Below are 27,493 nucleotides of genomic sequence, written 5' to 3' on the forward strand. Positions count from 1 at the left end.
GTACTGTAGTGGTTGGTATAGGAGACTGCATGTCTAACCTAAGGATGTTATTGTTGAACTTGTTGTAACTGGCCATGGAGATCATGGAGCCAAATCCAATTCCAATGGAGTTGAATACCTGGGCTGCAGCGTTAACCCACACCTGCAGAACGGCAGAGGTGAGCGGATAAAGAGAGAGGGACACAACTTCTTTACTCATACTGTAAAACAAGAACACAAATACACTTCTAGGTGATTTCCCAGTAACAGATTAAGCCTAATCCTGGACTAAAAATCTTTTTCAATGTTGTCCAAGACTACACTCTTAGAAAAAAAGGTGCTATCTAGAACCTAAATGGGTTCTTCGGCTGTCCCCATAGGAGAACCCTTTGAAGAACCCTTTTTGTTTCCAGGTAGAACTCTTTTGAGTTCCATGTAGAACCCTTTCCACAGAGGGTTTGACATGGAGCCCAAAAGGGTTCTACCTGGAACATAAAAGGGTTCACCTATGGGGACAGCCGAAGAATCCTTTTTTCTAAGAGTGTAGTAGGCTTAATGTGTGTCCGGGAAACCACCCCTTAATCCTCATTGATCCTCTCCTACAGTATGTCAGACCTGAACTTCAAGCAGCTTGCTCCACTTAGGCTTCAGGAAGTAGAACATCCCATTCTTGGCCCCGGGAAGCTGGACATTGTTGATGAGCAAGGCGAACAGAATGAAGTATGGGAACGTGGCTGTGAAATAAACAACCTAAAGCACAGAGAGTGAGAAGAAAACATATTCAGTAAGTAGAATATTAGATTAAATGCATTTATGTCTTGTTTTATTAGGATCCACATTAGCTACAACCAAGCTGCAGCTACTCTTCCTGGGCTCCACACAAAACATATAACATGACAAAATACATAACATTAATAGACAATTACAGCTGAAGGACAGAACTACATAAAAGGACAATACATAACATTAATATACAGGTAATAGATCATTTCTTCTCCCTGTGCTACCTACGACTATTATTGCCTTATCATACAGGAATAATAAAGCCCAGTGCACTCGATTTGTGGAAAAAACAAAAACTAAATACATAGTCACTAAATATATAGTCACTGACGACTATTTAGGTCTTCTCATACAGGAGTAATAAAACAACAATGTCAAATATACTAATTCCTCCAGCTAAGGCTTTAACCACAGTTTTCACCCTAGCAACCGTGCCATTCAGTTCATAAATGAGCAGCAGATGGAGTTTCCTCCCCCCTAAGGCTTCAATTTAATCCTTCACCTCAGCAACCATGTTGGATTTTTCTGCAGCTTAACTTTCAATTGAATCCTTCTCTTTAGCTACAGAAGTTAACTTTTTAGAGATCATCATATCATCAGATGGGGTTCACTTACGTCCTTCACCCTGTCTTGTGCATAGAAATGAACTAAACATTTGCTGTGCTACAGTCTACCACCCATAAAGGGTTAATTGAGGTAAAGTGTAATGGTTTTCAGTCTACTGCCCGTAAAGAGGTAGCTAAGGTATAGTGCTTAGCCTTTGGAGTTATTCATAAAATGAATGAAGTCTCCTCGATATGGAGTTTCCTCTGGTTAACTTATGCAGTTTCCTCCGGTTCTCATAAACGTGTTTTACATTTCCATTTTCAACCCCCGCACCACACTCACACCCAGCAGCACCCATCAGTCACACACAAAATAAGAATACACTTCAATAAAACTTTGCTCTACTGACTAACATCAGTAATCTGATAATAAAGAGCAGGACGCCCTTACTCTGAGGCTTTGGTTACAATTGCTTTCTCTGAGTAGGCCCTGATATCCTGATGCCAAGGGCATATCTTATCTTTAACCCAAAACACCAGCTGTGCTCGAGAGGGCGATGCTACGGCTATTTAGGTCAGAGGTGTTGTGCTGTTTTATTTGGTTTATAACGCTACTTTTGCAGCTTGCTTACTCAGATTTGAGATGGCAAGGAGTTCCATGCCATCATGGCTCTATCTATTACTGTGCTTTGCCTTGAATTAATTTTGGCTTTAGGGACTCTGAAGAGACCTTTAGTTGCATGCCTTGTGGAATATGAATGTCTGTCAGAGCTACACTATATATACACAAAAGTATGTGGACACCCCTTCAAATGAGTGGATTCGGCTATTTCGGGCACACCAGTTGCATAACATTTTAGACAAACATTGGCAGTAGAATGGCCTTACTGTTGAGCGTGGCATCCTATGACGGTGGTACCTTTCCAACAAGTCAGTTCCTCAAATTTCTGCCCTGCCAGAGCTGACCCGGTCAACTTTAAGTGCTGTTATTGTGAAGTGGAAACGTCTAGAAGCAACAACGACTCAGCCGCAAAGTGGTAAGCCACACAAGCTCACAGAACGGGACCGGCGAGTGCTTAGGCGCGTAAAAATCGTCTGACCTCGATTGCAACCCTCACTACCCAGTTGCAAACTGCCTCTTGAAGCAACGTCAGCACAAAAATTATTCGGCGGGAGCTTCACGAAATGAGTTTCCATGGCCGAGCAGACGCACACAAGCCTAAGATCACCGTGCGCAATGCCAAGCGTCGGCTGGAGTGGTGTAAAGCTCACCACCATTGGACTCTGGAGCAGTGGAAACGAGTTCTCTGGAGTGATGAATCACGCTTCACCATCTGGCAGTCCGACTGACAAATCTGGGTTTGGCGGACGCCAGGAGAACACTACATGCCCAAATGCATAGTGCCAACTGTAAAGTTTGGTGGAGGAGGAATAATGGTCTGGGGCTGTTTTTCATGGTTCGATTCTGTGCGTCCACATTTGTGGCAACAGTTTGGGGAAGGCCCTTTCCCGTTTCAGCAATGACAAGCAAGGCAAGCAAGAAATGGCTTGTCGAGATCGGTGTGGAAGAACTTGACTGGCCTGCACAGAGCTCTGACCTAAACCCCATCGAACACCGTTGGGATGAATTGGAATGCCGACTCTGAACTAGAGGTCGACCGATTATGATTTTTCAACGCCGATACCAATTATTGGAGGACCAAAAAAAAACGATACCGATTAATCGGCCGTTTTTTTATTTGATTTATTTGTAATAATGACAATTACAACAATACTGTGATGAACACTTATTTTAACTTAATATAATACATCAATAAAATCAATTTAGCCTCAAATAAATAATGAAACATGTTCAATTTGGTTTAAATAATGCAAAAACAAAGTGTTGGAGAAGAAAGTAAAAGTGCAATATGTGCCATGTATGAAAGCTAACGTTTAAGTTCCTTGCTCAGAACATGAGAACATATGAAAAAGCTGGTGGTTCCTTTTAACATGAGTCTTCAATATTCCCAGGTAAGAAGTTTTAGGTTGTAGTTATTATAGGAATTATAGGACTATTTCTCTCTATAAGATTTGTATTTCATATACATTTGACTATTGGATGTTCTTACAGGCACTTTAGTATTGCCAGTGTAATAGTATAGCTTCCGTCCCTCTCCTCGCTCCTACCTGGGCTCAAATCAGGAACACATCGACAACAGCCACCCTCGAAGCAGCGTTACCCATGTAGAGCAAGGGAAACAACTACTCCAAGTCTCAGAGCGAGTGATGTTTGAAACGCTAACTAGCTAGCCATTTCATATCGGTTACACCAGCCTAATCTTGGTAGTTGACAGGCTTGAAGTCATAAACAGCGCAATGCATTGCGAAGAGCTGCTGGCAAAACACACGAAAGTGTTGTTTTGAATGAATGCTTACGAGCCTGCTGGTGCCTACCATCGCTCAGTCAGACTGCTCTATCAAATCATAGACTTAATTATAACATAATAACACACAGAAACACGAGCCTTAGGTCATTAATATGGTCAAATCCGGAAACTATCACGTTTATTCTTTCAGTGAAATACGGAACCGTTCCATATTTTATCTCACGGGTGGCATCCATAAGTCAAAATATTCCTGTTACATTGCACAACCTTCAATGTTATGTCATAATTACGTAAAATTCTGGCTAATTAGTTCGCAACGAGCCAGGGGGCCCAAACTGTTGCATATACCCTGACTCTGCGTGCAATGAACGGAAGAGAAGTGACACAATTTCACCTGGTTAATATTGCCTGCTAACCTGGATTTATTTTAGCTAAATATGCAGGTTTAAAAATATATACTTCTGTGTATTGATTTTAAGAAAGGCATTGATGTTTATGGTTAGGTACAGTTGTGCAACGATTGTGCTTTTTAAGCAAATGCGCTTTTGTTAAATCATCCCCCGTTTGGTGAAGTTGGCTGTCTTTGTTAGGAAGAAATAGTATTCACACAGTTCGCAACGAGCCAGGTGGCCCAAACTGCTGCATATACCCTGACTCTGTTGCAGAGGTGACATTTTCCATAGTTAAAAGAAATTAATGTTAGCAGGCAATATTAACTAAATATGCAAGTTTAAAAATATATACTTGTGTATTGATTTTAAGAAAGACATTGATGTTTATGGTTAGGTAAAAGTTAGAGCAACGACTGTCCTTTTTTGCGAATGCGCATCGCATCGATTATATGCAACGCAGGACAGGCTAGATAAACTAGTAATATCATCAACCATGTGTAGTTAACTAGTGATTATGATTGATTGATTGATTGTTTTTTATAAGATAAGTTTAATGCTAGCTAGCAACTTACCTTGGCTTCTTACGGCATTCGCGTAACAGGCAGGCTCCTCGTGGAGTGCAATGTAAAGCAGGTGGTTAGAGCGTTGGACTAGTTAACCGTAAGGTTGCAAGATTGAATCCCCAAGCTGACAAGGTAAAAAAATGTTGTTCTGCCCCTGAACAAGGTAGTTAACCCACCGTTCCTAGGCCGTCATTGAAAATAAGAATGTGTTCTTAACTGACTTGCCTAGTTAAAAAATTTAAAAACAAAATAAAAGTAAATCGGCGGCCAAAAATACCGATTACCAATTGTTATGAAAACTTGAAATCGGCCCTAATAAATCGGCCATTCCGATTAATCGGTCAACCTCTACTCTGAACGAAAGCAAGTCCCCGCAACAATGTTCCAATGTCTCATGGAAAGCCTTCCCAGAAGAGTGTAGGCAGTTATAGCAGCAAAGGGGGGACCAACTCCATAGTAATGCCCATGATTTTGGAATAAGAAGTTCCACATATTTTTGGTCATGTAGTTTATATGTTAGTTGATCGAATAGACAGTTTGGAGATAACACATTCATATTTTTGATCAAAATGTAAAAGAAAAATGTATGAAACAACATAGAGGTGGAACAGATTCTGTCTCCTCTAAACTCCAGGAGGAGAAACATGATATTTGACAACCATTAGTGCTCCTCCCACTCCCACCAACAATGTAGGCCACACAAGGCAATGGAAAACCCTTAAACATGTATAATGATTCCCCACTAACGAGACAGCCTGAGTATACAAAAGTTTTAAACGTATATACATTTAAGGACAACGAGTATCACTGGTGAGCGCAACCATTTCAAATGAAACAACATCTATACACTTCAGTTAACCTATACCACAAATTACAAACACTAAATAATCTACACTCTTAGAAAAAAGGGTGTAGAGGTTATTCGGCTGTCCCATAGGAGAACCCTTCTTGGTTCCGGGTAAAATCCTTTTTGTTCTAGGTAGAACCATTTTGGATTCCATGTAGAACCCTCTGTGGAAAGGGCTCTATATGGAACCCAAAAGGGTTCTACATGGAACCAAAAGGGTTCTACATGGAACCAAACGGGTTCTACATGGAACCAACAAGGGTTCTACATGGAACCAACAAGGGTTCTACATGGAACCAACAAGGGTTATCCTATGGGAACAAACAAATAACCCTTTTAGGTTCTAGATAACAACTTTTTTGAAAGAGTATACTGCTCTGAGGAGGACTAACAATAAGTAGCTTCTGTTGTGAGGGAAGAGAATGCACTCTGACCTTGCCAGTGGATTTGACGCCTTTAAAGATGCACAAGTAGACAATGACCCAGGCCAGGATGAGGATGCCAAACAGCTCCCAGCGTAGTCCTCCTGCATCCTCAATACCATTGGTTATCTCCAGAAGCCTGTGACTGAGAGAGGAAGGAAAGGTCAGGATGGGAAACAAAGCTAAAGAAACCTTCATAGCTTATCATACTGTTGTCATTCAATAACACAAAATCCCTGACTTTACAGTAATCTGTCCTGCTCCAATTCACATCCAACTTTGGGTAATCATATGGTGAGAAAAGTAATGAAAACCCCAAGAGAGTACAAACCCTCTGCGATAAAAACAAGCTATAACAATAACTACAAGAGTCCTGAGCCTTACCCATGTCTGCGACTTTCAGGCCCTACCACTACATCAATAAAAAAAATATTAAATGAAGATTCCCAATGAGATTTCAACCTTAATTAACCAACTCAAAAAGACAGCCAGAAGTTTGTTGAATTCCCAATGTGTTATTACTGCTTTCAACCATCTAAAAGTACAACCAAATTCCAATGGAAAAACAATGTCAGATATTTTGAATTAACACAACAACTTAATGGATTATCACTGTGCTTCATCTAATATCACAACCACATGACAAAGTACATAGTGCAAGTGATCAATGCTGTTCAAGATTCTGCTATCTTTGCATGCTATCTTGAACATGCATGCTTTCTATGATCACATAAAAATACATTAATAGTTACATTAGGCTAACCTCAAAATGTGGCCATGGATGTGTTACTCAGGTTGAATAACTACTGTTACATTAGTTTGTAAGATAGCCCTAACTTTACACTATTTACTGCATTACAAAAATATTATTGAATTGTGTTTGGTTGACAATGAATCCAAATGTTAACATTTAAAAGAACATCTAATGCTTGAAAAGTTTGATCTCAGCCACTGGTTTAATCTTATTCTGTAACTTTTAATTTTGGTTTAGTTGGAGACGTAAACTTAATAGGCAATTAACTGTATTGCAAAAGTGATATCAAATTCCAGTTTGACTATAAATTAATAATTTATATGTTGGATTCACATCTCCATCTCAACCAATAATCAAAGTTAAAGAATAGGACTAAATTACATCAAACTTTATTTAAAGTGCATTTAAAGTTATATTTAGTCCTATTCTTTAACTTACATTTTTGGGGTTGAGATTGAGACATGAATCCAACATATCAATTATTCATTTATAGACAAACTGGAATTAAAAAGAGAGACTAAGTCAGTGGCACAGATGGAACTATCCAAGCAGAAAATACATCTCCTTCAAATGTTGATATTTGGTTGTGTTGATAACCAAACATAAATCGATATCCAGTTTGTCTACAAATTAATAATTTATTTGTTGGATTCACGTCTCCATCTAAACAAAAAATAAAAAAAATTACAAAATCTAAGTTTAAGAATAGGACTAAATCTAATCAAACTTTAAATGCACTTTAAATAAAGTTTGATTTGAATTAGTCCTATTCTTTAACTTCGGTTGTTGGTTGAGATGTGAATCCATCATATTAATGATTCACTTGAAGATTACATTTGAAGTCAAGAAAAGCTTGAAACCGTAGGCCTATATTTGTTTATTTTTAGTTTAACAATAGCTGCTGATGACTTTGCAAATGGTATATAGGCCTAAATGGTATCATTGGTGATATGACTTATAAACTATGGTTCCATTTCATTTGCTCTGTTAAACTTACCCTTCTGGAATGACTGATAATAACTAAATATATTCACTGTTGCTAAGAGGTCACTCAATAATCATTCTGACAATAGCACATTGGTAATATAAGCATGGCTGGGCTTGGTTAAACCTGTGGATGGGAGACCAAATTAATAGCTGTAGATCAACTCATCAGTAGGAGCTGCTGCCCAGCCTAATGTTCAGTTTTTTGATAGTGGATATAACATTTGAAGATCTGACGTTGTTTCAAAGGGACAAATTCAACATATTTAATACAAAGGTTTGTCAATGTTGAAAATGGGTTACCATTAGGACATAATCCTGTGGTTGAAATTTTACCCTCAAAACAGTTAATGTTGATTACTTTTTGCAAATCCAATGTATTTTAAAACAGATTCCATGGCACAATACGTTGACAAATTACAATGAAACAACGTCAATTCAACCAGTTTGTGCCCAGGTGGTCAGTGCTTACTCAAAGTACTGCTGACTGGCTGATTGCAGGTGGGTGGCGTTTCCAGGGAAACCACTGGAGCAGTTACCCACGGCATTCCAGGTGTTGTTGCAGGACTGCCAGGGGAGGATGGCTCGGAATGAGTTGAAGAAGTAGTAGAGCGCCCAGCTCATAAGAACATTGTAGTAGGTGCAGAGCACAAAGGAGATCACAACTGTGGCAATGCCCACACCTGTAGAGCAACAGGGAGGGCACAGAGGACAAAGTAAGATACCTTTCCTACAGTGGTGACGGCCAAGCAGCAGTAGCTACTGTCTCCTCTGGTGTCTCTTGTGTATGGACCTCCTTCGGCAGTGTACTGAACTTTATGTGGATCTGTAAAGGTAGGCCTGGGTAAACAACAATGGTAGTGCTCCCATTAACAATTTGCTGTGGACAAAGTTTTTTTTTTAAAGATACTGTACAAAGAAGGTACACTTCCAGTTAGTGTGGTACTTGGAGAAATTCATCCAGCAAGAATGTGAGGTTCCAAGAAAGATGAATAGCTGCTATGGTAGGGTTTTAGACATGAATGTTGCCACAATCCGACTAAACTAGCGTAGCAGGCGTACAATAAATGCCTGAGCAGCGTTTCTATCGTTCTGGTCGGGGGAAGGTTCTCTTCTGCACTGTTCAACCAATCCATTAAATGTCGAGGAGGGGTTCAGATGGAATGTTACTCTAAAGCGGAAGTCGCGTCACAGGCTCTCTTTCCATTTCCCCTGAAAACTGGATGCATCCGGTTGTTACCGACCCGCTGAGTGTGCAATCCGACAAACACTTTCCAGGAAAGCCAAAGCTCAAGAAAAATAAGTCCTTAGAGCACGTTCCAAACTCATTCCACGGCTACCCAAAATGTTTGATCCAAGTTAAAATATTTATTGGCAATGCTATCAAATACTAATTGACTGTATATAAACTTCTGACCCACTGGGAATGTGATGAAAGAAATAAAAGCTGAAATAAATCACTCACTACTATTATTCTGACATTTCACATTCTTAAAATAAAGTGGTGATGCTAACTGACCTAAGACAGGGAATTTTTACTAGGATTAAATGTCAGGAATTGTGAAAAACTGAGTTTAAATGTATTTGGCTAAGGTGTATGCAAACTTCCGACTTCAACTGTACAGACACACACACTACATTGTGTGCGGCTGCTCGGCCATGGAAACCCATTTCATGAAGCTCCCAACGAACAGTTCTTGTGCTGAAGTTGCTTCCAGAGGCAGTTTGGAACTCGGTAGTGAGAGTGTTGCAACCGAGGACAGACGGTTTTACACGTTATGCGCTTCAGCACTCGTCAGTCCTGTTCTGTGAGCATTTGTGGCCCACCACTTCGCGGGTGAGCCGTTGCTGCTCCTAGACAAATCCACTTCACAATAACAGCACTTACAGTCGACTGGGGCAGCTCTAGCAGGGCAGAAATGTGACTGACTTGTTGGAAAGGTGGCATCCTATGACAGTGCCACGTTGAAAGTCACTGAGCTCTTCAGTAAGGCCATTCTACTGCCAATGTTTGTCTATGGAGATCGCATGGCTGTGTGATCGATTTTATACACCCATCAGCAACAGGCATGGCTGAATATCCAAATCCACTAATTTGAAGGGGTATCCACATACTTTTGTATATATAGTATAGTTTCAATTGGGTTTATTTCTTAGCTTTTTGTTGCAGTTCTTGTTTCTGTTGGTTTACACAATGACTCAAGTATTATAACTACATCCCTGTGACATGATTAGATCTTATGATTAGACCTAATGATTAAAGCAGTTCAGGTTCACTACCCGGACTTGACCTGGGTCCCCTACTGTGCTGGGTCAAGTGTCTCTCAGTTGAATGCTGAATAACCAAACATTGTGCAATTTTTCATAAGACATCACCGAAAGCTGGGCTTAACTGTGTCAGCCAGCCAATTCACAATTATCAAAAAGTTTAATTAGTCAGAAACAGTGTTGAGTTTCTCTTCTCTGAATAGTTTTAATTAAAAAAGTCCTTATCGCCTAAAATATGTGGAGACAGTTTAGCAGTAGTGTCTTAATGACTGTGTCTACTGTTCATAAATCTTTCCACTGGGACTCTGCATTACAGAATATACATACATGTACTCAGAGAAGAACTGAATCTCTACAAACAAATCTGTGAGGTTACAAGTTCTAATGTCATGTGGACAAGTACAGTGAAATGCTCTAACCCCAACAGTGCAGTAATCAATAACAATGTAATACTAAAAATAACATAAGGTAGAACAAAAAAGCACAAATAAAAAGAAGAAAAATGTGCAAGGATACTGGAGTGATAGAGGTAGATATGTATAGGTGTAAGGCGACTAGGCATCAGGATGATAAACAGAGTAACAACAGCGTATATGATAATTGTATGTGAGTGGGTGTGCGTGTGTGTAGAGCAGCGGTTCCAAAACTACGGGGTTGGGGGTCGCCTGATATGAAAACGGAGTCGAGGGAGAATTTTCCAAAATCCTGAAGAAGAATAAAATATTTTATAATATCGTCTTTGTATCTCAAAATCATTGTAATGTGGGAAAGGGCAACACTTGACCATTGCACTTGAATCATTCCCACGGTGAATAACTAGGTCCGCTATGCTATGAAACCACACATTATTGCAGAGACACAGAAACTCCAATCAATACCTTTGTCAGACATCCCTGTTAAATGAAGAATTGCTATTGCTAGCAATACAGAGGAAACGGACTGAAATGACTCAAACTCCCGCAGCTTATGCTCTCCAAATGGATGTTAGCTTTGAGGGCTAAGATGCCCATCTATTGCTTTTGTTCGCTATACATGTCGGGGATGCTATTCCTGAAGACATCTTGTTCCATCTCACGAGAATGAAAGGGCACAGCGGATGTTCAGTGTGCTGTGGCTGTATTGACTAAAAACAGATTCCATGGGATGGAATGGTGGCACAGATGTGGATCTAGAGCATGACAATGTTCTATTTAATACTGAGGCTTGGTGGTTATCGAGGGGAGAGTGTTGGAAAGATTTTTCGCATTGAGAGGGGAACTGTTGTCATTCACAATGGATGTAAAAAATTAAATTAAAATTAAAATGAAATACTTGGTTGACTGTGTGTAATGAATACATTTTCTGTGTAGTCCACGAAAATGGAACAGACATATTTGGAAAACTGAACAAACTGAATGGAAGTTTGCAGGGGAAATACAAAGACATTATACAGATGAATGACTGAATCAGTGGATTCAGAGGAAATCATTCTTATTGGAGAGACTTTCAAAAGCAAACCATGCCCGCTTCCCTCGGCTGAACAGAAAACAGCATCAGTAACTGTCCCATACGAGTGATGACTGCTCACCTCCACCGCTTGGAGGAGCACTTCGGGACCTACGGCCCAATCCGTTTGACTGTGATCCTGGCTCAGTTGACATGCCAGTAAGTGATGTGACTGAATGCATTCACAGGTCACTAAAGAGGAGTTTTGGTTCCTGACTCAAAGGGAATAATACCCTGCCGAACTAAAAAAAATGCAAGCTCTGAGTGGGAAAAAAACGTTTTGAAAGGTCATCCAACTCAGAATTCAGACTCGGGCCTCTTTTTAAAGCTCAGACTTTCCGACCTGAAGATCACTGACGTCATGATTTGACCTCGTAATTTTCCCAGTTGTCTTGAAAGCACCATAAAACCCATGGTAGCCTTTGTCAGCTCATATCTGTGTGAAGCTGGATTCAGAGCTCTCGTCTGCATTAAAACCAAATATCGATCCAGGTTGGATGTAACAGCAGAGATGAGGTGCGCACTATCGACGATGCCCCCTAACTTTGAGAAGGTCCGACGTGACATGCATCAAGCACACCCATCTCATTAGTGGGGGTGAGATAATGTATATTATGTCTGACTAATTTGCAATTGACGGTCAACTACTTACATTAAAAGTATGTGATGGTGAGTTGAGAAGACAATCAGAAATACTGTTAGAATATTTTTAAATTGACTGTCATAGCACCAAATAAAAAAGTAAACATTGGCTGTTAATTACATAATGTTTTTCACATTGTTGGGGTTCCGAGAACTGTCAGATATCAACATGGGGTCGTGGGGCCCAAAAAGTTTGGGAACCCCTGGTGTAGAGTCAGTACAAATGTATGTGCATATTATGTGTGTGTGTTTGTGTGTGAGCAAATTATGAAGTGAGTGTGTGTGTGTTGGAGGTTCAGTGTGCGTGAGTATGTAGCGCCCTGTGGGTGTGCATAAAGACAGTGCAAAAACATAAATCAAATAAAAAACACAAGGGTCAACTCTGATAGTCCATTTAGACATCTGGCTGGGTTTTTTAGCAGTCTTATGGCTTGGGGATAGGAACTGTTCAGGAGCCTGTTGGTGTCAGACTTGATGCACCGGTACCGCTGCCTGGTCTATTTAACGATTTTCAAACTGCCTTGTTCAGGGGCAGAAAGACAGATTTTTACCTTGTCAGCTCGGGGATTCGATCTTGCAACCTTTCGGTTACAAGTCCAACGCTCTAACCACTAGGCTACCTGCCGCCCCAGTTTAGTGTCACCCTCAGTGTTAATCCAGGGCTTTCGATTGGGGAAACAACGTGACGCATTTCCTAATGAAGCTGGTGACGGAGGTGGTTAGCTTGTTGATGTTATCTGTGGAGTCTCAAAACATATTCCAACCAGCCCTAAAAAAAAAAAATCAGTACTGTAGCATAACCTCTGATTCTGGGTGACAATTTCTCAATGGAACGAGTCACGGGTACTTCCTGTTTGAGATTCTGCTTGTAAACAGGAGTATGGATACATGATCTGATTTTCAGAATTGCGGATGAGGGAGGGCCTTGTATGCTTGCTTGTGGGTAGAATAACAGTGGTCTAAGCCTTTATCGCTCCTATTGGTGAAGGAGACGTGTTGATGGACGTTGGGCATCACGTGTCTTAATGACGCAAAATTAATATCGCCGGCAACCAGAAAAGCAGCCTATGGAGGTACGTTTTCCTGCTTGTTTATAGGCTCATACAGTTTGTTAAGTGCCAGTTTGTTATTTTCTTGTCCTGAAGTGGAATGTATACAACAGTCACAATAACAGCTGAAAATCCCCTGGGAGGTAGAAGGGTTGGCATTTGACCATCTGGTATTCCATGACAGGTGAACAATGGGTCGAGTTTTCTACCGCTCTCGAGTCAGCAAACCAGTTGTTGTTGATGAAGAGGCAAACCCCTCCCCCTCTTGATTTCCCTTACTCCACTGTCCTGTCCGCACGGTTAATGGAGAATCCATTGAGTTGGATAGCATCTTGTCCGAGAGCCACGTTTCAGAAAAGCAGAGAATATTGCAGTATCTAGAGTCCCATTGGTAGCTAATCCGTGATCTGAGGTCATCCATTTTAGGCCAGTAAAAAAATGCAGGTGGCCCGGTTTTCCCTTCGCCTTAATCTCTCCAGGATGTCTCTTGTCTCTGTAATGCCAGCATTTCCTCTTGGGTAGCCCGAACATTGGGATGGAATTACAGAAAAAACCCAGGGCAGATGAGTCGAAGTCGAAGCCGGAATTGTGGTATGTAACTGCCGATTTGATGTTCAACGTTATTGCAAGAAATGATAGTGGATACATTTAGTGAAAATAAAGTAAAAGTTGAGTCAGAGCATGCAAAAAGGTGGACATCCAGTACGGCGTCATCTTGAGTAAGGTCAGGTCATGTTTGGTGCCTCACAAAAGAAAAAGTATTTTGGCATTGTTAGCAGAGAAATAATTATGGAATGCTGCTGACAATATGGAGGGGTGGGCTGGAAAACACCATGTCAACACAATGATGGAGCCCAATCTAACCCCACTGATCTCCCGGATCAGTTGGAACTACTACACGTGGTACAGCATAAGCCTCTTCTTTTGTCATCCATCCCCGAGTTTGCGCTTTCCCTTCACGCTAGTTTATTGGCTCATCCTAACACACCCAGAGTGGCGTAATGGTGTTTGCGTTCTCCCTGTCAAAATGAGTTTAATCTACAGTGTTCAATAACAACCCAGCGCCGCTATACTGCAGACGAGGAAGAATTCCGTGGGAGTGGTCCAAAGTATTGGAATATTTGAAGAAGAATTGCTTAATTGTATGTACTGCAATACAATAATAATGTGAATTGTAAGGGATCAGGGGTTGATCTCCAAATGTACAGTTACTGTTATCATTATTTTGTCAAGAAATAACTAAGTAAAAGCAAGTAAAATACATTCTCAGTTTACTAATCTAAAGCTAGGGAACCTCAGAGGCCAACGCATTCTTTAGTCCAGTAGCCGATATCCATCTTTCACTACAGCAACATTGCAATATATTTTGGGATGATATTGCCAGCAAGGAAAACCAATTGGCTGTGTTTACGATTTGAGAAACACAAAGGCTCTTCTGATGCAACGCTACTTGTACACCTATTATTCAAATGTTAACCCTTTGTGTTAATGTTAACCTTTTCACGACCCAGGTCTCCCTGTGTAGATTCTGCTACTGTACCTGCAAAGCTGCTAAGTCATGGTGATTTCACCTGACATGACCTATTTTGTTGTTGGGCATCTGATTGTGTTGAAGAAGAACAGGTTCCACCAGATTGAATTAACAGTGCATTTGTTATGTGCATTTACATGCCATTGTAGCAACATGTCATTTTAATGTCATATGTTGAACAATGAACATTTTATTTAATAGGCAAGTCAGTTAAGAACAAATACTTATTTACAATGACAGCCTACACCGGTGAAATCCGGACGACGCTGGGCCAATTGTGCGCTGCCCTATGGAACTCCCAATCACGGCTGGTTGTGATACAGCCTGGATATGAACCAGGGTGTCTGTAGTGACGCCTCTAGCCCTGAGATGCAGTGCCTTAGACCACTGCACCACTTGGGAGCCCTAAACATAGTTTTACTGTCTGTCTAGAATGTTGAACTGTTATGGACTACAGAGTTCCTTCCTCCAAGCGCACTCTCTCTCTAAGACAAAGGGTCATAAAAGAGGGAGAAGAACCTCCATCTTCAGTAGGCTGACCACAAGGAAGGACCTTCGCCTTTAATGGCAAGAAGTATTAAACTGATAAGTTAGGAAAAGTACATTTTAGGGAATAGTACCTGTAATACAGTATAGAAATTGGGACGGAAGAGCCCATGCGCTAAACAGTCTCAGATGGAGTTTTCATTTAAGCTAACCTTCTTCAAAGAAAGAAGGAGAAGACCATTTAGAGCACAGCCTCTGTAACTCAAAGGAAGAGCCATCAAGTAGAACAAGCAGGGACAAAACCCAAAGGAGCAGTCCACGAGGAACCATCCAAACTCAGAGGAAAGGAGCAAGAAACCACCACCAAGGAACGCCTCAACTCAGGACAAATGAGGACACACTGCCATCTTTCCTTTGTTAACCTCCATACGGCCTAACCAGAGCCAAGGACAACAGATTATGACATCTTTAAATATTCAGATATATTGAGGTCTCTTGTCTTTCATTCTATTTCCTACCTTTTCATGATCCCTCTCATTATGATTGTAAATATCTTGATTAGAGTTATTATACACTACATGACCAAAAGTATGTGGACAGCTGCTCATCGAACATCCCATTCTAAAATTATGGGCACTAATATGGAGTTGGTCCCCCCTTTGGTACTATAACAGCTTCCACTCTTCTGGGAAGGCTTTCCACTAGATGTGGAATATCTGCGGGGACTTGCTTCCATTCAGCCACAAGAGTATTAGTGAGGTCGGGGCACTGATGTTGGGCGATTAGGCCTGGCTCACAGTCGGTGTTCCAATTCATCCCAAAGGTGTCCGATGGGGTTGAGGTCAGAGATCTATGCAGGCCAGTCAAGTTCTTCCACATCGATCTCAACAACACATTTCTGTATGGACCTCATTGTCATGCTGAAACAGGAAATGGCATTCCCCAAACTGTTGCCACAAAGTTGGAAGCACAGAATTGTCTAGAATGTCATTGTATGCTGTAACGTTAAGATTTCCCTTCACTGGAACTAAAAACAGTCCCAGACCATTATTCCTCCTCCACCAAACTTCACAGTTAGCCCTATGCATTGGGGCAGGTAGCGTTCTCCTGGCATCCGCCAAACCCAGATTCCTCCGTCGGACTGCCAGATGGTGAAGTGTGATTTATCACTCCAGAGAATGCGTTTCTACTGCACCAGAGTAAAATGGCGGGGAGCGTTAAACCACTCCAGCCAACGCTTGGTATTGCACATAGTGATCTTAGGCTTTTGTTCAGCTGCTCGGCCATGGAAACCCATTTCATGAAGCTCCCAACAAACAAGTTATTGTGCTGACGTTGCTTCAAGAGACAGTTTGAAACTCTGTAGTGAGTGTTGCAACAGAGGACAGACGATTTTTACACGCCTCAGCACTCGGAGGTCCCATTCTGTGAGCTTGTGTGGCCTACAACTTTGCGGCTGAGCCGTTGTTGCTTCCAGACGTTTCCACTTCACAATAACAGCACTAACAGTGGACCAGGTCAGCTGCAGCAGGGCAGAAATTTGACGAACTGACTTGTTGGAAAGGTGGCATCATATGACAGTGCACGTTGAAAGTCAATGAGCTCTTTAGTAAAGCCATTCTACTGCCAATGTTTTAGTCTATGGAGATGTGTGCTCAATTGTATACATCTATCAGCAACGGGTGTGGCTGAAATTGCCGAATCCACTAATTTGAAGGGGTGTCCACATACACCATATATACACACACACACACACACACACACACACACACACACACACACACACACACACACACACACACACACACACACACACACACACACACACACACAACAGTATCTTGAATGTATAAAGAACTGGTTTCTGTCTTGTTATTCTGGGGAAAGAACTCAAATTTATTCTCAAAGAATTTATACCTTCAGATTCATCTATGTATTACTATTATTCTAATTTTGGTTAGGCCTTCTTAGACAAACTCTCTGAGGAATTACAAGACACATCTCAGGGACACCAGGATACCAAGGAGGCAATCAGCCAAAACATACAGTACACGTGAGGCCACTCAAAGTATAAATAAAACAAAGCAAATCTTTGTCTAACAAATAAAATACAACGTGTGCCCAAACCAGACATAGGAAAGCATCTAGCAAAGGAAGAACTGTCAGCTCAGTTTGAGCTGCTGTGAAAAGTAGTTGTATAGAACGTGAGAATATGAGTTTGGTGTATGATAAAATCCACAAGGCCATGTGGAATAGAATGTGGAAAAGAATCACATTAGGGGTCAACAGGAATATGCTGCATTCTGTATCCAAGCTCAACCACGAAAGTGACAAATTGTATATTACTCTATGGAATTACATTACAAATACAACCCACAGATAAAGGTACAATGGTGGGTCAGGAGAGGAACAGGGTAGAGGATTCTACAATGATACATTTATATACTACTGGGTAAGTATACTGTAGGCATTAGTCAAGAGTGAAAATTGTGTTGGTTGAGCAGAGGAGAAGTTTGTGGGGAATTGATTGGGAGAACTGATGACAGAAATATCACAGTTACTATGTGTGGCATAGTAATATAAATTAAAAAGATATATACAGAAAGAACTACCTGCTTTTGGCCTTCGCTTAGCACAGAGCCATTACCAGGCTGAAATGAGCGATAAATCAAGGGACGGACCCAAAAGTTTTGACCGGGTAGACTATCTCTGTCTTTGAGGAGATAAAAACTATGGAGAAAAGTCTTCAGTTAGAACAGGTGACAGAATACCTTATTGATTCAAACCCAAGATAATCAATGGCTGTTGATGGCTGGGCCTTGTACATTGAGGGAGCATTAGGTGACCGCTAGTGTTCTGTAGATCCACACATTCCATGGTCAAAAATAGTGCAATCTTCCAGAGTCAGAGGCCATTTGGTGTTCAAAGGCATTTGGATTTAACCAATCAGAATTCTTCAGTATGATTTGAAACATATTCAACTCTCTAAATAGTGAAAGTTGTATTATCTAACAGTGTCCCTACTGGACTGCAGAACGAGATCCAGGCAGAAAGCTTGAAATCTTTAACTTAGATGGAAAGTAGTACCTTGCAGTCGACACTAGAAATAGAACATCCTGTGCTCTCTTCTCTCAAAACACTGAGGACTTTGAAGGGATTTGTTTGGAGCCACTGATTCTGATCCTATAAGCTTATTTGAGGTTTCAAAAGTAAATTTGTGTCAGGTTTTTTTCTGATAAAATCGATATGTTGTGAATCTGTGAATATCAAGAACACATGTTGAATCACCCATATTTGATTCCAAATGAAGATTAGAATGCTACTTTTATATGTTCAGAATGTACACCATTTCACTCCTTTAGTAATTTTAACATGTGTCAACTCAAAAACGTAGCCCCAACTGTTTCGTAGTAGATTTTGATCAAAACAACTCTTCCAGAAAGCATGGGCCAAAGGATTTGAGAAACTAATTCAGGCACTACAATGTAAATTGTACAAGGTCACAGCCATCAACACAGCATCTGAAATCATTTGGTTTTGTGACAGATGTTTTATTCAATACAATAGACATAATTGATTAAACAAGCAGGCGGCACAGGCGGTTCTCAGTGTAACGTGTGTTCCTACTACCACAGTCCAGCAAAATGCCAAATGAGTGCTTTCACAGAATCAGAACCTAAGGAATCTCTGTAATTCAAACCATTTTACCACGATGAACAGAAGTTATTGTAGGGTGGCTTCTGACAAACTATCTTTCAAACCTTGTTGATTGATGAGGAGGCGGGACTTCCGCCATTATTTATGAGGCGGGCATGTCCAGAGGTAATCAAATTAGGTAAATGAAACCCAAGGGGTTTCAACCATTGTAAACATCCGGTTTGCGGGTAACGGATTTGGAAGGGGTTGGTAATTAGGTTTAGTTCTGTTAATTAAGACTATAAGTTAGAGTGAATTAGGTTTGTGTGGGTGTTGTCTGTGATTGATGTCTTTTCACATCATATGACATAATGTCAGGTAGTGTCAAGCCCTGACCAGGTGAACTCTGCTATTTTGGTCAGGGTGTGGCATTTCTATGCTTTATTTTCTATGTTTTGGTTATAGCCTTTCTTTGTGTTTTATTTCTATGTTGGGCTCGGGGGTGATTTCCCAATCAGACAGCTGTCGCTTGTGAAGTCTGATTGGGAATCACATTTAAGTTCCTTTTCCCCCACGATGTTTGTGGGTTGTTGTCTCTTATTTGAGCACGTAACGTATTGGCAGGTCTTACTTGAGTTTGTGTACATGTTTAATTCTAGTGTGTTAAATAAACATGTATTCGCTCCCAGCTGCGTTTTGGTCCGCTTCCTCGTCTCCCGACGACAAACGTTACAGAACAACCCACCGAACCAGGACCAAGCAGCGGGAGGCAAAGGAGCGCGAGAGATGGGCTCGCGAGGGAAAGGAGTTCTGGACCTGGGAGGAGATCATGTCGGGGAAAGGACCCTGGCGGACGGACTCCCAGGTCGAGGAGGAAAAGCCAGCCGGTAGACGGAGTCGCAGGCGGCGGTCGAGGAGGCCCGGAAAACAGCCCCAAGAAATTTTTTTGGGGGGGCTAATGGGGTGGTCCGGAAGGGCAGAGGAGGAGCCCAGACCACTGCTCTCGTGGGGGATGACGGCGGAGGAAGAGAAGGAGATGAGGCGTTTGATTGAGGACCTGCAGAGGGAAGATCTGGAGGAGGAGCCATGGTATGCTGAGTTGCGCGCTGTGTCGCCAGTGCGCCCGCACAGCCCGGTGCGTCCGGTGGACATGCCCAGCACATGCCGTGCTAGGATGGGCATCCAGCCAGGACGAGTGGCTAAACCGGCTCCACGCTTCAGGTCACCAGTGCGTGTTCACAGTCCTGTCTGGCCCGTTCCTGTTCCCCGCACCAAGCCCACGGTGCGTGTCCCCAGTCCTGTCCGGCCCGTCCCTGCTCCCCGCACCAAGCCATGGTATGCAGAGTTGCGCGCTGTGTCACCAGTGCGCCCGCACTGCCCAGTGCGTCCGGTGGACATGCCCAGCACATGCCGTGCTAGGATGGGCATCCAGCCAGGACGAGTGGCTAAACCGGCTCCACGCTTCAGGTCACCAGTACGTGTTCACAGTCCTGTCTGGCCCGTCCCTGGTCCCCGCACCAGGTTAGTGGTGCGTGTCCCCAGTCCTGTCCGGCCCGTCCCTGCTCCCCGCACCAGGTTAGTGGTGCGTGTCCCCAGTCCTGTCCGGCCCGTCCCTGCTCCCCGCACCAGGTTAGTGGTGCGTGTCCCCAGTCCTGTCTGGCCCGTCCCTGCTCCCCGCACCAGGTTAGTGGTGCGTGTCCCCAGTCCTGTCCGGCCCGTCCCTGCTCCCCGCACCAGGTTAGTGGTGCGTGTCCCCAGTCCGGCCCGGCCCGTCCCTGCTCCCCGCACCAGGTTAGTGGTGCGTGTCCCCAGTCCTGTCCGGCCCATCCCTGTTCCCCGCACCAAGCCCACGGTGCGTGGCCACAGTCCTGTCCGGCCCGTCCCTGTTCCCCGCACCAAGCCCACGGTGCGTGTCCACAGTCCTGTCCGGCCTGTTCCTGTTCCCCGCACCAAGCCCACGGTGCGTGTCCACAGTCCGGCACGGCCCGTGTCTGGTCCACCGGTGCCCAATCATGTTCCGGTCGACGGCTCCGCTCCGGAGCCTGAGCATGCCGCTCCACAGTGGTCCAGTCCGGGCCAGAGGGGTAGGGCTAGGGTGGAGGCAGGGGGAGAAACACGCCCGGGGCCAGAGCCTCCACCGAGGGTGAGGCGCCCACCCGGGTCCCCCCCCTAATAGACTTTAGTTTGGTGCGCCGGGAGTACGCACCGTTGGAGGGGGGGTACTGTCACGCCCTGACCAGGTGAACTCTGCTATTTTGGTCAGGGTGTGGCATTTCTATGCTTTATTTTCTATGTTTTGGTTATAGCCTTTCTTTGTGTTTTATTTCTATGTTGGGCTCGGGGGTGATTTCCCAATCAGACAGCTGTCGCTTGTGAAGTCTGATTGGGAATCACATTTAAGTTCCTTTTCCCCCACGATGTTTGTGGGTTGTTGTCTCTTATTTGAGCACGTAACGTATTGGCAGGTCTTACTTGAGTTTGTGTACATGTTTAATTCTAGTGTGTTAAATAAACATGTATTCGCTCCCAGCTGCGTTTTGGTCCGCTTCCTCGTCTCCCGACGACAAACGTTACAGGTAGAACCTGCCCCGGGAGTCGTGATTTATGACCACAGATGTCAAATCTGGGATTAGGGACAGATTTTTATAGAAGGGTATTTGCACAAGAAGATTATGTTACACATATTAACATATGTAACATGTAAAATATTATAATAAATGTGTAAGATCATTGAAGATCTCTTGCACATACGAATATAATTATATCCACGGATGCTGCAGACAACAGTTTTCAATAAGTTACAATGGTGATGGAAAATATCAGATATTCAAAGACCGTCACATCTTTTACATTGCCATCAGTGAAGCTTATGTTAGGAACTCAGTCCTGCCAGTGAGTAATTGACAGGTCTTAATCCTACATGGCTCCCCGTTAACCTTCAAGTGAATAGACCACTTATCCCAACAGAGGTAGGGTGAAAAGTTGGAGAGAAATTGGTATAAGGGAGGTTGGGGTACTTTTTTGAATGGTCTTTTCACTCACGGGATACAGTATCTCACCCCGAGAAACCTTTGCAAGGGTTAAATATGCATAAACGTTGATTCGCTGTTACCTTAAGACAAGACAGGCACACTCTAGACCCCTTTGTAATTAAGGGGTGGTGTGTCTGGACTTGTAGCCTGGTTGTGAGTCTGGGTGGTACATGTAAATGGGGAGAAAGGGGGTGACATGTTAAAGTGGATATTGTTGGATGGTACCAATTTGATAACCTCAAAGTCTGGGTTCACATAGAATTGATTAATGACCTCAAAAGGTAAAATGCATATAAGGGTCTGTGTACACACATTTAACATATTACATTTAAAATATTATTAGATCAGATTTGAGATCACAAAGGATCTCTCACACAACTATATCCACCGATGCTGCATACATCTGTTTCTTGAATTAAGGATTATTTTACATCCCATACACTAATACTAGTAATTTAACTACAGTTTGCAGTAGCTTGGTGGTAGTTGAACTAAATTCAAATTTTGTTAGTGTTTTCAGTAGTTAATGACTTTTTCCCCACGTAGCGGTGTAGATAACTACTGAAACTACACACTACTTTTTTTGTTGCTAAAATAAAATGTGTGAAGTTGTAAAGAATGTCCTTTATCTTTCGGCATCAGAGCTGCTTAATTTACACTGGACTCCAGAGTGATCTGTTCTTGCTATTTGTAGTCTATGACATTCAGACTTAGATGTGATAATTTATCACAAAGTAGTTTGGATGTAGTGAATAACTTTTCAATCTAACTTTAGTTAAGTCAATTACAATACCCCATAATGACAAATCAAAAACAAGTTCTCACTTGTTCATAACAAATATAAATCATTGTTTAGTGTTTCTGTATCAAATCAAGCCATCTGGGGTCATTTTGACACCAACCAAAAACACCTAATTCTGCTTATAGTAATTTGAGAAAATCTAACTTTCTTGAGACATAATACATGAATATTCCATACCACCAGAAGTAGAGGGGGACCTTTATCAGTGACTCTTGTAAGATTGTATAGAAAAGTACAATGTCATATGACCGTGTACAACAACAACAAAAAATTACTTTACATATACGTTTAGTTCCAGTCAAACCAGCTCATAAAAGTCTGTTAGTGCTATGAATACGGTAGAATGGTAATACAGAGAAACAATTCTCTGAATGTACACATAGTGGTGTATTGGTGTGTATTCTCAGAATTGTTTTTATTTTACCGGACTTCCTATAATATCCTCCAATATTCTATATGTGCAACTTGATATGGTATTTGGGTTGCTATAACATTTGGTCTGAAGAGACTGAGGATTTGAGCATGCTTTTTGAAGCATCCTGCCATTGGCCCTGCCACTCCCATTGTTTCACTAGCAGCGATGCTAATGCTGGCTGAAGGTAAGTAAATAAAGAAAACTAAGCCATATTTTTGGTCATTGTCTCTCGGGATCAATGGATGAATCACTTTGTTAATAAAATTAAGTAAATGAAAATGTTTGTGTACCACCCCTTTAAAATGGCAGTAGTTTTTACCATAAGACATAATGAACACGTTACTTTTTTTTACCACATTAGCAACAACCATTTGTGCGAAGATTTGAATTTACTAGTGATGGGGATGGAAAATCTATATTGATATGTAAACATTTTTGGGATACGATGTGGATATCATATCAGTTTTATAAATAAGTTACATAAATAACATTGCGTCAGTGTTCCTTTTCTGTTAACTTCAAAGGCTCTGTGAAATTCAGACAACTGCTTGTTGATTGCCCAACGGGCTAAGTGTGAATGCTCTAGGGCTTAAATATACCCAACCAGTTGGAATACAATTTGGGGGCCCATCAACCATCAGCAGATAATTAGGTATGTATGCTAAGTTGAGAGCCTTTGAGAAGGTCTGTAAGATAGTCATGTTATATACTGTATATAGTCAGTGTTAGGAGAAAAGTACTCTGAACATATATTTTACCAAGCTACCAAATAAAGTACAAGTCAAAAGTTTGGACACACCTACTCATTCAAGGTTTTTCCTCTTTATTTTTACTATTTTCTACATTGTAAAATAATAGTGAGGACATCAAAACTATGAAATAACACATATGGAATCAAGTTGTAACCAAAGAAATGTGTTAAACAAATCAAAATATATTTTATATTTGAGATTCTTCAAAGTAGAATCTTGATGACAGCTTTGCACACTCGTGGCATTCTCTCAACTAGCTTCATGAGGTAGTCAACTGGAATGCATTTCAATGAACAGGTGTGCCTTGTTAAGTTAATTTGTGGAATTTCTTTCCTCCATAATGCTTTTGAGCCAATCAGTTGTGTTGTGACAAGGCAGGGGAGGAATACAGAAGATAGTCTTTTACCAAATAGGGCTAAGTCCATATTATGGCAAGAACAGCTGAAATGAGCAAAGAGAAACAACAATCCATCTTTACTTTAAGACATGCAGGTCAGTTAATATGGATAATTTCAAGAACTTTGAAAGTTTTTCAAGTGCAGTCGCAAAAACCATCAAGAGCTATGATGAAACTGGCTCTCATGAGGACGGTCACAGGAAAGGAAGACCCAGAGGATAAGTCCATTAGAGTTACCAGCCTCATAAATTGCAGCCCAAATTAATTCTTCAGAGTTTAAGTAACAGACACATCTCAGGCAGGCAGAATAGTCAAACTGGGAGAACTAGAAAACAGGAACTAACAAGAAACAGGAGTACGGGGAAAAACAGCTGGTACACTTGACGAGACAAGACGAACTGGCAACAGACAAACTGAAAACACAGGTATAAATGCACAAGGGATAATGACTAAAATGCGCGACACCTTCAGGGGGGGGGGGGGTGGAGACAAACAGAAGACAGGTGAAACAGCTCAGGGTGTGACAGCTATCACAGCATTCTGCAGTGATACGCCATACCATCTGGTTTGCGCTTAGTGGGACTATCATTTGTTTTTCAACAGGACAATGACCCAACACAACTCCTGGCTGCGTAAGGGCTATTTGACCAAGAAGGAGAGTGATGGAGTGATGCATCAGATGACCTGGCCTCCACGATCACTCGACCTCAACCCAATTGAGATGGTTTGGGATGAGTTGGACTGCAGAGTGAAGGAAAAGCAGTCAACAAGTGCTCAGCATATGTGGGAACTCCTTCAAGACTTTTGGAAAATCCTTCCTTGTGAAGCTGAGAATTCCAAGAGTGTGCAAAGCTGTCATCAAGGCAAAGGGTGGCTATTTTGAAGCAAATCAAAATATATTTTATATTTGAGATTCTTAACACTTTTTTGGTTACTACATGATTCCATGTGTGTTATTTCATAGTTTTGATGTCTTCACTATTATTCTACAATGAAGAAAATAGTCAAAATAAAGAAAAATCCTTGAATGAGTAGGTGTGTCCAAACTTTTGACCGGTACTGTACTTCATGCTGGAAGAAGTTAAGCTACACTAAAGCTTACCTTAACATGCTGACCACAACGCTCCCGTCGAGTGTTACATGTTATTCAATTATTGCACCAACACTGCTCGCACGCGCCAACGAGCGTCTGCGGTGCCAAGTGCTTAAGTATAAGTCAGTTCTATTTGTGACGCTGAACGCGGTGCAAGTCCTGCCTCTCCCATCTCCTCATTGGTTTAAAGAAGCAGATACCCACGTGCCATCTCCTCATTGGTTATACCCACGTGGGTGATTGAAAGATGAACTGAGTTCGGTCGGTCGTCGTGGTAACTATGAAAGTTAGATGCCAATCGCCATATAAAGTCCAAAGAAGAAAAAGCCTGGAAGGATGAGAGATGACTTGAAACGATTCGGTTGACCGTTTTATGTGTGGATTAATTGTCGGAGTAGAGGACCTTGTGCATTTCAGGTAAAACAACAAGTCAACGTTTATATCCCAGAACAAATTATCTAGAAACAGCAAGCTAGCTAAACAGGACAAATTAAGCTAGCTAACTAAATTGCCATAAATGTTTAATGCTTTTCGACCCTTCCCCAAAATAACAATTGGTTCAGAGTTTGTTTTGATATTTCAACCTGCGTGTCGTGATCGTGTTTGGTGTGGGGGGACAAAAATACATTTGGGCACAATGGTGCGCGGCCGGTTTGGACATATTAGAACATATTATAGAACATATTATAGCCAATTCCTCCTTTGGCCGTCTCACCTTCCAATTCTCTGCTGCCAATGACTGGAACGAACTACAAAAATCTCTGAAACACTTACCTCCCTCACTAGCTTTAAGCACCAGCTGTCAGAGCAGCTCACAGATCACTGCACCTGTATATAGCCCATCTATAATTTAGCCCAAACAACTACCTCTTCCCCTACTGTATTTATTTATTTTGCTCCCCATTATTTATTTCTACTTTGCACTTTCTTCTACTACAAATCTACCATTCCAGTGTTTTACTTGCTATATTGTATTTAGTTTGCCACCATGGCCTTTTTTGCCTTTTCCTCCCTTATCTCACCTAATTTGCTCACAATTTATATAGACTTATTTTTCTACTGTATTATTGACTGTATGTTTGTTTTACTCCATGTGTAACTCTGCGTTGTTGTATGTTGTCGAACTGCTTTGCTTTATCTTGGCCAGGTCGCAATTGTAAATGAGAACTTGTTCTCAACTTGCCTACCTGGTTAAATAAAGGTGAAATAAATAAATAAAATAAATAAATAAAATATTGGACTTAACTAAGGTACAGACTCATGTGAAGGCCTAATTACAGAGGAGGAACTTCTAGATGCAATTAAAGTCTTATAGTCCGGGAAAACTCCAGGGCTTGATGGTATACCAGTTGAGGCATAACAAATATTTTTCGATGTACTCAAACTACCATTATTAAAATGTTATTACTACTCCAATAAAAATGGTAGACTATCAGATACTCAGCAAGAAGGTCTGATTGTACTATTACTGAAACATGACCCAGGTTCTAAATATAAAGATCCAGTCCACCTAAAAAAAAACTGGAGACCCCTTACACTTAAGTGTTGTGATGCCAAAATTCGAGCAAAATGCATAGGGCATAGAATTAAAAAAAGGTATTGTCGGATATTATTTATCCTGATCAGACTGCTTTTAACATGGACGATACATTGGAGATAATATAAGACAAGTACTAGAAACAATAGAACACATTTGTGAAACCAGGTCTGGAATTCATAGCCGACCTTGAAAAAGCCTTTGATAAAGTACGACTGGAATTTATATATAAACGCCTGGACAATCTCTTATACAATGGGTTAAAGTTATGTATAGTAACCCTAGGTGTAAAATAGTAAATAATGGCTGCTTCTCAGAAAGTATTAACAACTGTCTAGTGGAGTTAAATAAAGGTTGTCCACTGTCAGCAAATCTATTTATTATCAAAATGTTAGCTATAATTTTTTTTTATACATATATATAATATATAATTCCTCCTGACAGAGCTTGTGTAACTGAGTCAGGTTTGTAGGCCTCCTTGCTCGCACACGCTTTTCAGTTCTGCCCACACATTTTCTATGGGATTGAGGTCAGGGCTTTGTGATGGCCACTCCAATACCTTGATTTTGTTGTCCTTAAGCCATTTTGCCACAACTTTGGAAGTATGCTTGGGGTCATTGTCCATTTGGAAGACCCATTTGTGACCAAGCTTTAACTTCCTGACTGATGTCTTGAGATGTTGCTTCGATATATCCACATAATTTTCTTTCCTCATGATGCCATCTATTTT

At 41.6% G+C, this 27,493-nt stretch overlaps 1 protein-coding gene across 1 annotated transcript in view; it reads right to left on the reverse strand.

Moving 5' to 3' along the window:
- LOC115164435 (sodium- and chloride-dependent GABA transporter ine-like) overlaps positions 1-27,493 on the reverse strand; it is a 61,027-nt gene that overhangs the window by 18,738 nt on the left and 14,796 nt on the right. Inside the window, exons 3-6 of the mRNA XM_029716898.1 lie at positions 8,111-8,321; positions 5,913-6,045; positions 595-729; positions 39-142 (exon numbers count right to left, since the gene is read on the reverse strand). Coding sequence (XP_029572758.1) covers positions 39-142; positions 595-729; positions 5,913-6,045; positions 8,111-8,321 — 583 coding nt within the window. The remainder of the gene's footprint in view (positions 1-38; positions 143-594; positions 730-5,912; positions 6,046-8,110; positions 8,322-27,493) is intronic.

Source organism: Salmo trutta, chromosome 27 (assembly GCF_901001165.1).
Source record: "Salmo trutta chromosome 27, fSalTru1.1, whole genome shotgun sequence".
Taxonomy (NCBI): Eukaryota; Metazoa; Chordata; class Actinopteri; order Salmoniformes; family Salmonidae; genus Salmo; species Salmo trutta.